Genomic DNA, 12,304 nt, shown 5'->3' on the forward strand with positions numbered 1-12,304 from the left:
GACGAAAGTCTCGGATGAGACACCCCCTTTTGATGACGACCCCTGCAAACGTTTTAAGGATAATTGAGGATTGCCGTCTCGCAGCGGAGAGAAAACAGACAACCTACCTCGCAACGCTGCAAACGCCCACAACACGATCGGGATGGGATAGATACCGAGAGCTGAAGAGGGAAGTCAGACGCATTTGCAGACAAAAACAAAAAGAGTACGAAGAGCTTGAGAAGCTGGCCGACAGAGGTAATGTTCGAAAATTTTATGAAAAAATGAAGCGACTTGACGAAGGTTTCAAGACCGGAGCATCCTCATGTAGAGACCAAGGTAATAATCTGGTCTGTCTGTCCAGGGTATACGGGGATTATAGAGGGAACACTTCTCCGACCTGCTGAATGGCAGTGAAAGTACAACATCAGAAGATAGCAAACCCGATTCCCCAATCTATGACGAGGGAACAGATCTTCCATGAAGAAATTCGAATAACAATTACCCGCCTGAAGAACAACAAGCAAAGGGAAGGACCTCTCCGAGCCGTTCGATACCAAACGAGATTTCAGACAAGGTGACTCACTATCGTGTGATTTCTTTAACTTGATGCTGGAAAAAATTATACGAGCTGCAGAGCTAAATAGAGAAGGTACAATCTTCTATAAGACTGTACAGAAACTGGCGTACGCCGATGATATTGATATCATATTTTCCCGCCTGGAAAAGGAAGCAAAGCGAATGGGTCTGAAGATGGCTTGGCACCCACGTCACTGTTGACAGTCATAACTTCGAAGACGTAGATAATTTCGTATACGTGGGAACCAGTGTCAACAACAGCAACAATGTCAGCCTCGAAATCCAGTGCAGAATCACTTGAGGACAATTTTGCGCAAGATTTATGGTCCTCAGAACATTGGCAACGGCGAATATTGCAGACGATGGATCGATGAGCTGTACGAGTTATACGACGAAATTGACATAGTTCAGCGAATAAAAAGACAGCGGCTACGCTGGCTAGGTCATGAAAACACTCCAGCTCTAAAAGTGTTCGATGCATGAAATTATATTTTATTTGCAATGAGCTAAAACTTGATTACGACCTCTAGTCTTTGGTGTCCGTTGTCTTTCTCTTTGATTATGAAGGCGTTGTATATTTCTAATATAATATTTTGTTCTTCACGCCGCTGTACACGCTCGTACTCGACTCTCAAGCGCGTACTTGGGAGGTTTTGAAATGCGCTCGTTACTCGAATCTCTGGCACGCGATTGCGATTCGAAGAGAATGACTTACAAGACGATTTTCAGTTTCAGATCTTCTCCATCACGGATTATTTTTGATACAATTACCTGGGAACTATTTCCAGAAAGTTGAGATTCTTGCAAAAAATATAGCCTATGTTACTCGGGGGTGTAATGGTGAAAGAATTTTTGCAATCGGCACAGTAGTTTTTTAGTTTATTCATTACAAACTTACATATAAATATTTTCTCTTTATAATAGTAATAAAGATATATGTACGTAGATAGAAAAAATAAGTTATTCGTTCTTTCTCAAAATAGCAAAATATAGCTTTTTTTCTTTAAGAATAGAAAGAAAGCTTGTTTTTCAAGGTCCTTTTGCATGCACCTCATATTTAAGACATGACTTTAAAGAAATCAAGAAAATATAAGAAAAATTAATAGAAGTGTAATTCAAAAGAAGTAGATAGAATCGACCAAATATGGCCGATGCTGAATTTTGTTCCCGATGCCAATGCCAAGGGCGATTAATCGTTCGGACTCTAATATACATAGCTTTAGTATGCTGTGAGATATGTATACAAATTTAGAAGGATGGGTGCACGCCCAGTTTCTAAAAATTGTATAACCTTATCAACATTCCTCCATTCCATTCCATTTAAGAAAAAATTAGCTATTTCATTGCAAGCGTGTGTTTATGTTTACATTTAATTGAAAAAAAGCTGTCAGTATTGCATATTTTCATTCCTAACAGGTTAAAAGCGGCCTTGTTTAACAATGTTGCCAACGAAAATGCCACGAACTCCCACTAACAGCCCTATTCTGAAAAAACATCATAACTGAGTTGTGAGGAAAAATTTGTGAGGTTTCTTGTGACGTATATTTTGTGAGCCTATTCTGGCTCGAACCTCATAAGAAAAAAGCTTAAAAAAGTCACCAATTGAGGTGAAAAGCATTTTGCTGTCAAACAGTTGTTTCAAAAGACATAAATTCAAAATAAATACAAATTGCTGTAAAATTTTTAAACAAATGAAAAACATCACAATAGCGTATTTACAGTCGAAGGTTAAAAAACAAAAGAATTATAAAACAAGTAAGGAAGATATGGGTTTTGACCCATAAGTGGGCGGAACCACGCCCATTTAAAAATTTGTATACCATTTTGAGAGCAGCTCTTCTGTACCATCTTTACAATGAAATTTAAGGTTTCTGGTGGTTTTCCTTACTAAATTAAAGCGTTTTTAGTAATTTTCAATATAACCTTTGTATGGGAGGTAGGCGTGGTTATGACCCGATTTCCTTCATTTTTGGACGGTATAAGGTAGTACCTAAAAGAAACGACTCTAGAAAGAAATCTGGTAACCGATGTCCAGGGCATACTGGGATTATGGAGGGAACACTTCTCCGACCTGCTGAATGGCAGTGAGAGTACAACACCAGGAGATGGCGAACCCGATCCCCCAATCGATGACGATGGAACAGATGTTCCATTACCCGACCATGAAGAAATTCGAATAGCAATTACCCGCTTGAAGAACAACAAAGCAGCGGGGGCCGATAGATTACCGGCAGAACTATTCAAATACGGCGGCGAAGAAATGATAAGGTGGATGCATCAGCTTCTTTGGAGAATATGGCCGGAAGAAAGCATGCCTGAGGATTGGAATCTCAGTGTGCTCTGCCCAATCCATAAAAAGGGAGATCCCACAATCTGCGCCAATTACCGTGGGATCAGCCTCCTAAATATCGCATACAAGGTTCTATCGAGCGTACTGTGTGAAAGACTAAAGCCCACCGTCAACAAACCGATTGGACCTTATCAGTGTGGCTTTAGACCTGGAAAATCGACAACTGACCAGATATTCACCATGCGCCAAATTTTGGAGAAGACCCGTGAAAAGAGGATCGACACACACCACCTTTTTGTCGATTTTAAAGCTGCTTTCGACAGCACGAAAAGGAGCTGCCTTTACGCCGCGATGTCTGAATTTGGTATCCCCGCAAAATTAATACGGCTGTGTAAATTAACGTTGAGCAACACCAAAAGCTCCGTCATGATTGGGAAGGACCTCTCCGAGCCGTTTGATACCAAACGAGGTTTCAGACAAGGTGACTCACTATCGTGCGACTTCTTTAACCTGATGCTGGAAAAAATTATAAGAGCTGCAGAGCTAAACCGAGAAGGATAAGGAGGCGAAGCGAATGGGTCTGGAGGTGAATGAGGCCAAGACGAAATATCTCCTGTCATCAAGCAAACAGTCGGCGCATTCGCGTCTTGGCTCCCACGTCACTGTTGACAGTCATAACTTCGAGGTCGTAGAAAATTTCGTATACCTGGGAACCAGTATCAACAACACCAACAATGTCAGCCTCGAAATCCAGCGCAGAATAACTCTTGCTAACAGGTGCTACTTTGGACTGAGTAGGCAGTTGAACAGTAAAGTCCTCTCTCGGCGAACCAAAATCAAACTCTACAAGTCGCTTATCATTCCCGTCCTGCTTTATGGTGCAGAAGCTTGGACGATGTCAACATCAGATGAGACGACACTAGGAGTTTTCGAGAGGAAAATTTTGCGCAAGATTTATGGTCCTCAGAACATTGGCAACGGCGAATACCGCAGACGATGGAACGATGAGCTGTACGAGTTATACGACGACATTGACATAGTTCAGCGAATAAAAAGACAGCGGCTACGCTGGCTAGGTCATGTTGTCCGAATGGACGAAAACACTCCAGCCCTGAAAGTGTTCGATGCAGTACCCGCCGGAGGAAGCCGAGGAAGGTGAAGGCCTCCACTCCGCTGGAGGGACCAGGTGGAGAGCGACCTGGTTACACTTGGGATCTCCAACTGCCGCCGAACTGCGAAGGAGAGAGAGAGGTGGCGCACTATCGTCGATTCGGCTATAACCGGCTAAACGGTTGCAACGCCAATCACATACATACATACAGTTATAGCACTTTATGTGTTTTCGGTTTTCTACATTTTGTGGGCGTGGCAGGGGTCTGATTACGCATATTTTCGAACTTAACCTTCTTATGGTGCCAAGAAATACGTCTTCGAAGTTTCATCAAGATATCTAAATTTTTACTCAAGTTACAGCTTGCACGGACGGACGGACAGACAGACATCCGAATTTGAACTTTTTTCGTCACACTGATCATTTTGATATATATAACCCTATATCTAACTCGTTTAGTTTTAGGACTTACAACCAACCGTTATGTGGACAAAACTATAATACTCTCGTAGCAACTTTGTTGCGAGAGTATAAGAATAACATGGATGTAAATCATCGTCTTATAGAGGCTGTGCGTCAGTGTCCTTTGCTTTACAAAAATAATGCGTCCTATCGGATCGTAGATGTGGTTGGCAGCAAATCGCTCAAAAAATGAAAATGCAAGATACGTCCATATTGCTCCAGATTCGGTTAAACACAATTATTCGATAACTGAACTTTTATAGAGGCCCTTTTTTCAAAGAACAATTCCTCCATGCTCGTTATAGCACTCAAATATTTACACATTTGTTTCCAAATATTGCTAAAAACCAAAACAAACACAAATATTTCTGTATTGTGATGGTTGCTTTCACACGTCACAGATATTTGAGAAAATTGTGAGCATTTGAGCTTTTGAATTATCTCCAGCATAAGGTAATCATCACAAAATCCAAAAACCTCACAGTAGTGAGTGTGGTGATTTGTGTGAGGGCATGAGAATAGGGCTGTAACTCTCTAACTCTCACTTTGAGGATTAAATGGGTGTTAGCAAACGGAGTTAACCCCGATTAAAGTAGTTAATCCCAATTAACGCCGCCGTCTGTCAGGGGTATAAGCCGATAAATAATTGGATTTTATTTCACAGTGATTTTCTAAGGATTTGTCTTCTCCCGGGTATTTGCTGACAATTCGTTAGCAAACAGCTGTCCGAATGTCATACATATTATGGAGATGCGTCTGGAGCATCTACTAGCACCGTAACATCTCAAAAGAAAGATTACGAGAACGCTTTCCTACTACAACAGAAGAGATACATCAGAAAAAAATGTTTTTTCGAATTGCTAATATAAAATAAAAATTTCTATTTCATCAAGCGAGTGTTGGAAACAGCTGAATACTGTTTAGTTAAGGAAGGTAGGTAACTTGTTAATTTCAATGTTGTAAAATACGATAAAATATAGATATGTTATAATGTGTGGTGTTAAATCACATATTATTATAATTATGTTACTTACCTGCGGGAAGTGTTTCTAACTCCCCATCAATATTTAACAATTCAGTATGCGTTTGCTTAATCATTTTCTGCTTAAAATTTCTTCATATATGTACCTCATTTATCTAAAATAAAATCAATATAAAATAAAACTATTAATAAATATTATGAAATGTAGGAATCATTACACATAAGAGGGATTAAAACAGAACATCCCAAATTAGTTCGGTGTACTTATTGCAAATCATTAGTTCCCAACAAAAATAAATGATGGAGTGCAACCAGCGTTTGAATATTTAGCGTTTAATAATACATTTTGTGCCAAGTTTATTTTTTTGTGTAAACAGGAAAACATAAAAAATATTATGATATTTTTTAAGAAATAAATGTTAATTTCTTTCTGAAAGAAAAAAATTGCAGATCGATATTAGTATAAGTAAAATATTGGTATGTACTTCGATGCACTTACGTGGCATTCATTAAAGTGTCTTCCCCATTTTACTGCCACAAAAGCGTTACTTTTTATTTTTTATAAAAGACAAAATTACGACGCGTTGACGTCACGGAAACGTAAACGTGAAAACGGAAATGTAACCATAGTGAAAATTAATCGAATAATGTGTAGAACAGGATTCCTAAAATCGACAACTATAAAATAATCCAAAAAAATATAGTACATTATAATTATACATTATTTTATTCTAAAAGTTAGCAATTTTTTTTGCAACCATTTTGTTGGTTGGAAAAATGAAAAAAAAAACTCTTTATGGACGATTTTTTTCATACTCATACTAGCACATCATTTGTAATTCATTCGCCTATTGTTTTGGTTTTATTGTTTTGTACTACCGTGCACTTCGTCAGATTTTCATTCGTTTGCTTGTTTTGCTGGCGTGTTTTTGACGATAGTGACATCACGTCACAAGAAATTAAAACACAAAATATGTAACGGTGAACGAATGTCGTAATCTTGTATTCTATCATTCTTGCACTTAAGCGGGGGTTACTGTATATACTTTTCTTCTCCTTTGCATGGGAAGATTTGACGATATCTGTATTCAAGATGTCAACGAATTTTTTTAAGATTATATTTGACATGAGGATGGAACTTTTTAGGATTTAGTTGGAAACAATAATGAATAAAATACCAAGCGGGAAGACATGATTTCAATCTGAGAATCTGTGCTAACTAGCCAGCGGCCACACCTCCACTGCAACGGGAACAGGTTGCAGTGGTTGCAGTACTACTGCCAAACAAACTTTACAGCGCACTGGTGCCACAGTCCTCGAAGACTCGGACCAAGAAAGCGCCGTAAGCATCAACGCTGAAAAGGAAGAAGAGCGTCTTCGTTCTCCTGAGCTGTCGACCGTGGGTACCAACTCTGGTAACAAGAGAGGGCCCCGGAAGAAGCCTAACAAGGAGGGGATGAAAGCTAAGGCCAGATACAAGGCGGCGGTCGGCATATGTAACCGACTCGAGGGCAAGTCCAACCTGAAGGAAGATGAGGTGCAACGGTTGGCTTGGGCCAGGGAGGAGGTGAAGACCGGCCGTGCTCATTTCGCAACACGGAACTGGTGTAATGCCTCGGATCCAGCATTTGCTAATCGGATTGAGGAGCAAATAGCTGAAAAGAGGCAGCGTTCGACGGAGAGCGAACGAAAGGCACCAGCGAAAAAGAGGAAGTGCAAGGACGCTGCTGAAAAGCAGCAAGTCAGGCACGCGGATGACAGACCAACGACAGTAGCGGCGGCGGCCAGTGAGATTGCGAAACGACATCTGATCGTGGCACACATTGACCGTAGTAACCCGCTGGGGCAGATGTCACAGGAGCGGTGGAAATTAGTGAAAATGAAGCTATTGGAAGCCCTCTTCGCGAGGATGGATGCTCAGCCAAGCGCGCCCATGCCCACATTTGATGGAGCTGGGTGGCTAAGCGGAGTTAAAATCCTGAAGTGTAAGGATGACCCGTCGCTTACATGGGTAAAGGAAGCAGTAAAAACGCTTCCTAGCCTATGGGAGAATGGCAGACTGGAGGTGGTGGACCGCAATGATATTCCATCGGTGCCCAAGGCGAAGGTAATTATACCTCGCGTGGTGGACCCGGAATATGCTTTGCGGCTGCTACAACGGCAGAATCCGGACGTGCCGACTAGCGGCTGGAGGGTGTTGAGCGTGGCAAAGTCTTCAAATGAAGATGGTGGCCAAAGCTACATGCTCCCGATCAAAAAGACGGCGGACGATATTCTGTACGCAAGATTCGGGAAGATGGCGTGGGGCGTTAGGAGCGTTCTTCTTCGAGAAAGGTGAAGTGGAGAAGGATCTCGGTTTAGAAGAGATAATGGCGACTTCACTGGTCCTACAGGAGGTGGAGAAGGCACCGACCCAGCACTCTGGATATGCAGAACCGAGAGCTGAGGGTAATACAGGTGAACCTCCACAAAAGTAGGATCGCCTCCGCCGAGCTCCTTCTCAACTTAGAGAAGGGCGGCTACGATGTGGCTTTAGTCCAAGAACCATGGATTGCATCGGGTAACGTGGTCGCTGGACTAAAGTCACAAAACTTCACCACATACACCCCAAGCGTTATTAACAAGGTAGGAACAGCCATATCAACAAATTTGTATTCCCACATTGATCTTAACCTCTCCACAGATGACCTGACTGTTGTGACGGTAAAGGATGTCAAGGATGAGCCTATACTCCTTACATCCTGTTACCTGCCACATGATGACGAGGAACCCACGGCGGAGGTCCATAGGCTGGTAGCGGCATCCAGAGGAAGGATGCAGGCGCTAGTAGTGGGAGCCGATTCCAACGCCCATCACACGATCTGGGGCAGCACCGACATTAACCAAAGATATTTACAAAGTAATCTAGTGATAGCTAACCGAGAAGAGGAGCCTACATATATAGGACCCATCTCAAAAAACGCCTTAGACATAACACTCTATACCGGTAGATGTGCAATGGTAGAGAATTGGAGAGTGCTAAGTACACCGTCCTTCTCTGACCACAGGTACATCTACTTCTCTGTAACATCTGAACCGAAAATTAAGGTAGACGTTAGGAGAAATCCCAGAAATACAAACTGGGATCTCTATGTTCAAATACTAGAGCACAAAAGACTAAGACCTTGCGTGTTCAATTCTCATGAAGAAGTAGAGGCAGGCGTGAATCTATTCACAAATGCTCTCAATAAAGCATTTCATTCCGCGTGTCCAACTATACGATTAAAGCGCAAAACGAAGCCTCCTTGGTGGAACAAGGAGCTCGGATTGCATGGACGAATGGTACGTGATATGTTCCACTGGGCCAAACTAGCAGAAAGTGAGGAGCTCTCTCAAATAAACAATCAAACGGTGAGAAAGATGAGTCATCGAAGCGCTCAGCAGAAACTGAAAAAAACAGCAAGTGCGCAACAACAAATCAGCAGGCAACATCAACCAAGCAGGTATCAGCAAACGAGCGGACAACAATGGAAGAAACAATGCAAGGTGTGCATGTACCGAAGAGAAAAGTACAATCTGTACAGACTGGCATTGACCGCTACGTCAACATAAAAAGGAAATCAAGTCCTATCAAGACAGCGGTTAATGCCAAAAAGTTTCAACCCGCCACGCTTAATACAAATAAGCCTGGAAATTTAAATGGCAACAGATTTGCCATACTAAGCAATGGTTTGAACGACGATGCGAAGGGTGCCACCACAGTCGCGAATGCCAAGCCGCCGCCAATATATTTACGTGAGCGTAGCTCAAATGCACTTGTTGATAAACTCAGTGAAATTGTAGGTACCAAAAATTTTCATATCGTGCCTTTGAAAAAAGGCAAGATAGATGAAACTAAAATACAATCCTACACTGAGAAAAGTTTTATGGATATAGTGAAATTTTTGTCAAATAACAACAAGAATTATTATTCTTATCAACTGAAGAGCTCTAAAGGCCTAGTTGTTGTTGTAAAAGGCATTGAATCTTCGGTAGAATCTAATGATATCAAAGAAGCCCTTGAAGAATGCGGCTTTGGAATTAAAAATGTGGTAAATATCTTCAATAGAAATAAAGTACCACAACCAATGTTTAAAATTGAATTGTTGCCAAACTCTAATCCAATAAAAAAGAATGAAACACACCCAATATACAATTTAAAATATTTACTCCATCGTAGAATTACCGTTGAAGAACCTCATAAAAGAAATGGCCCGGTACAATGCACTAACTGCCAAGAGTATGGGCATACCAAATCATATTGCACTCTACGCAGTGTTTGTGTGGTATGTGGTGATTTGCACCCAACATCAAAATGCACTCTTAAAAAAGAGGATACAAATAAAAAATGCAGTAACTGTGGAGGAAATCATACTGCTAACTACAGGGGCTGTATATAAAGACTTGAAATCAAAATTGTCACTGGGAATTCAAGCTCGTCGTAACCAAATGTTGAATATCCCTCGTAACGAAAATGTAGAAATTACAGACCTGGTAATTCTAAGAATATCCTTGTCCAGGGAATGTGGTAAAAGGCAACGCTGTGCAAATGCAACAACCGCAAAATCCACCAAATGGAGGTATTGAAAATATGATTCTAAATCTAACTCAATGTACACAATTCATGTCTACCATGCAAAACATGATCCAAGATTTGATCAAACTCATTTAACAAATAAAAACAATTTCTTTATAGCGGAATATAGACTTCATGTTACAAATCGTCCAGATGGAAAGGCGCACGGTGGAACAGCAGTATTGGTTAGAAATCGGCTAAACCACCATGCTTTAGAACAGCATGCTATAGCGCAGTTACAAGCTACAGCAATAGCATTGAAAAATCGAGGTTCTGACCTCAATCTGACGGCTATATACTGTCCACCTCGTTTTAAAAGTACAGACTGCGAATTTAAAGATTTTTTTTGGAACGCTGGGTCCAAGATTTCTAGCATGTGGAGATTACAATGCAAAACACACAATAGGCTCACGTCCTATTAATCCGAAAGGACGACAGCTGTACTACACTATTATAAATAAGCACAATAACCTTGATATAATATCTCCTGGTAAGCCGACATACTGGCCCAGTGATAGAAACAAAATACCAGACTTAATAGATTTTGCTGTAGTCAAAAATATAGATAGATCGCTAATAACAGCAGATACATGACAGACTTATCTTCAGATCATTCTCCTGTACTAATAAAGTTATGCGAACAGCCCATGATAGTTGAGCCAAAAGTATCTCTAACATCTTTTAAAACTAACTGGTTGAAATATAGAAAATATATCAGTAGCCACATTAATATCGATTTAAAAACAAGTACAGGAAGAGATATTGATGAAAGCGTAACGGAATTCAATGATGTAATAACAAATGCAGCTGTCTTGGCAACACCTAAAAGAAAAGTTAAGGTTTTTAGAAACATGACTAATAATGAAATAGAAAAGCTTGTAAATGAGAAAAGGCAAGCGAGACGTGAATGGCAGTTAAGTCGTTCCCCTTCAACTCTGCGTCAACTGAAATCGGCTGCACGTAAGTTAAAAAAAGCACTTAAACGCGATGAAGAATACAATACTGAAAATTATATCAAGCACCTGTGTCCAAATTCTAGCAAGAAAAACTCCCTTTGGAAAGCCCAAAAGTATTTTAAGCCTCCAGTAGATTCCAAGATGCCTATAAGACAGTCGAATGGTAATTGGGCGCGCAGTAATGAGGAAAAGGCAAATTGCTTTGCAAATCACCTAGAAAAGGTATTTCAACCCAATGGACCAAAAAACAACTTTAAGTTGCCAACTTTGCCCAATATTGCAAACGAGTCAAGCGTGTCTATTAAGACGTCTACTTATGAAATTATCAAGATCCTAAAAGAGCTAAATCCGAAAAAGTCTTCAGGACACGATAATATTACTCCAAAAATGTTAATTGAGTTGCCAAATATTGCTATATCAGTGCTCTCTTTGCTCTTTAATGCAATTCTTGGTTTCGGGTACTATCCAATTTCGTGGAAAAAGTCGCAGATCATCATGATAGATAAACCTGGAAAAGACTTAACACAACCATCTTCCTACAGACCAATAAGTCTCTTACCGTGTCTTTCCAAAATATTCGAAAAAGTTTTACTATCAAAAATGTCTCCTTTCCTCCACGAAAATAATATAATACCAACCCATCAATTCGGTTTTCGTGTTAAACATGGCACAGTAGAGCAAGTGAATAGAATTACAAACGAAATCAGGAAAGCATTCGAGCACAGAGAGTACTGTTCAGCTATTTTTCTCGATGTAGCTCAGGCGTTCGATAAGGTCTGGCATGAAGGCCTTTTATGGAAAATCAAAAACATTTTACCTTACGAATTGCATAAAACATTGGAGTCATATTTAAGAAATAGGAAATTTACGGTTAAAGTAGCAGATTTTATATCAGAAGAACGAGCAATAAGGGCCGGTGTACCTCAGGGCAGTGTATTAGGCCCCACTCTGTACATAATATATACAGCAGACATTCCAATAGCAAATAACGTATTGACATCCACTTTTGCGGATTACACAGCCATAGTAAGCCGAAACAAATGCCCCATTAGAGCATCAAGAGTATTAGAGGAGCACTTAACTTGTGTCGAAGAATGGCTAGCAAACTGGCGTATAAAAATTAATGAGCAAAAATGCAAGCATGTTACATTTTCTCTCAGGCCAGAAACATGTCGGACAGTTAAAATAAACAATGTATTAGTACCCCAAGCGAATGAAGTAACTTATCTTGGGATTCACCTGGATCGAAGGCTTACGTGGCGGAAACATATAGCGAGTAAAGTAACTTGCATGAAGTTAAGAGCAGCAAATTTAAATTGGCTTCTAAACTTAGCCTAGACAACAAAGTCCT

The 12,304-nt window shown here is 40.5% G+C and overlaps 2 protein-coding genes across 11 annotated transcripts in view; one reads left to right on the top strand and one right to left on the bottom strand.

The window, feature by feature from the left end:
- LOC105219329 (synaptic vesicle 2-related protein) overlaps window positions 1-12,304 on the bottom strand; it is a 469,576-nt gene that overhangs the window by 416,603 nt on the left and 40,669 nt on the right. For 8 of the 10 annotated variants that reach the window (XM_054233805.1, XM_054233807.1, XM_054233802.1 and 5 more), the window contains exon 2: window positions 5,456-5,558. In XM_054233805.1, coding sequence (XP_054089780.1) covers window positions 5,456-5,519 — 64 coding nt within the window. In that variant the 5' untranslated portion in view covers window positions 5,520-5,558. Of the gene's footprint in view, window positions 1-5,455; window positions 5,559-5,621; window positions 5,647-5,902; window positions 6,045-12,304 lie in introns of those variants that run through there. The other 2 variants (XM_054233800.1, XM_054233798.1) reach the window with 2 other exon arrangements.
- LOC128922442 (uncharacterized) lies at window positions 6,860-7,741 on the top strand. Its single transcript, XM_054232881.1, has one exon. The coding sequence runs from the start codon at window positions 6,860-6,862 to the stop codon at window positions 7,739-7,741; it is 882 nt and encodes a 293-aa protein (XP_054088856.1).

The sequence above is a fragment of the Zeugodacus cucurbitae genome, chromosome 6 (genome assembly GCF_028554725.1).
Source record: "Zeugodacus cucurbitae isolate PBARC_wt_2022May chromosome 6, idZeuCucr1.2, whole genome shotgun sequence".
Classification (NCBI taxonomy): Eukaryota; Metazoa; Arthropoda; class Insecta; order Diptera; family Tephritidae; genus Zeugodacus; species Zeugodacus cucurbitae.

Bases quoted from the DNA above. Each gene is read 5' to 3' on its own strand.
- LOC128922442 (XM_054232881.1), top strand. From the start codon at position 6,860: ATGAAAGCTAAGGCCAGATACAAGGCGGCGGTCGGCATATGTAACCGA.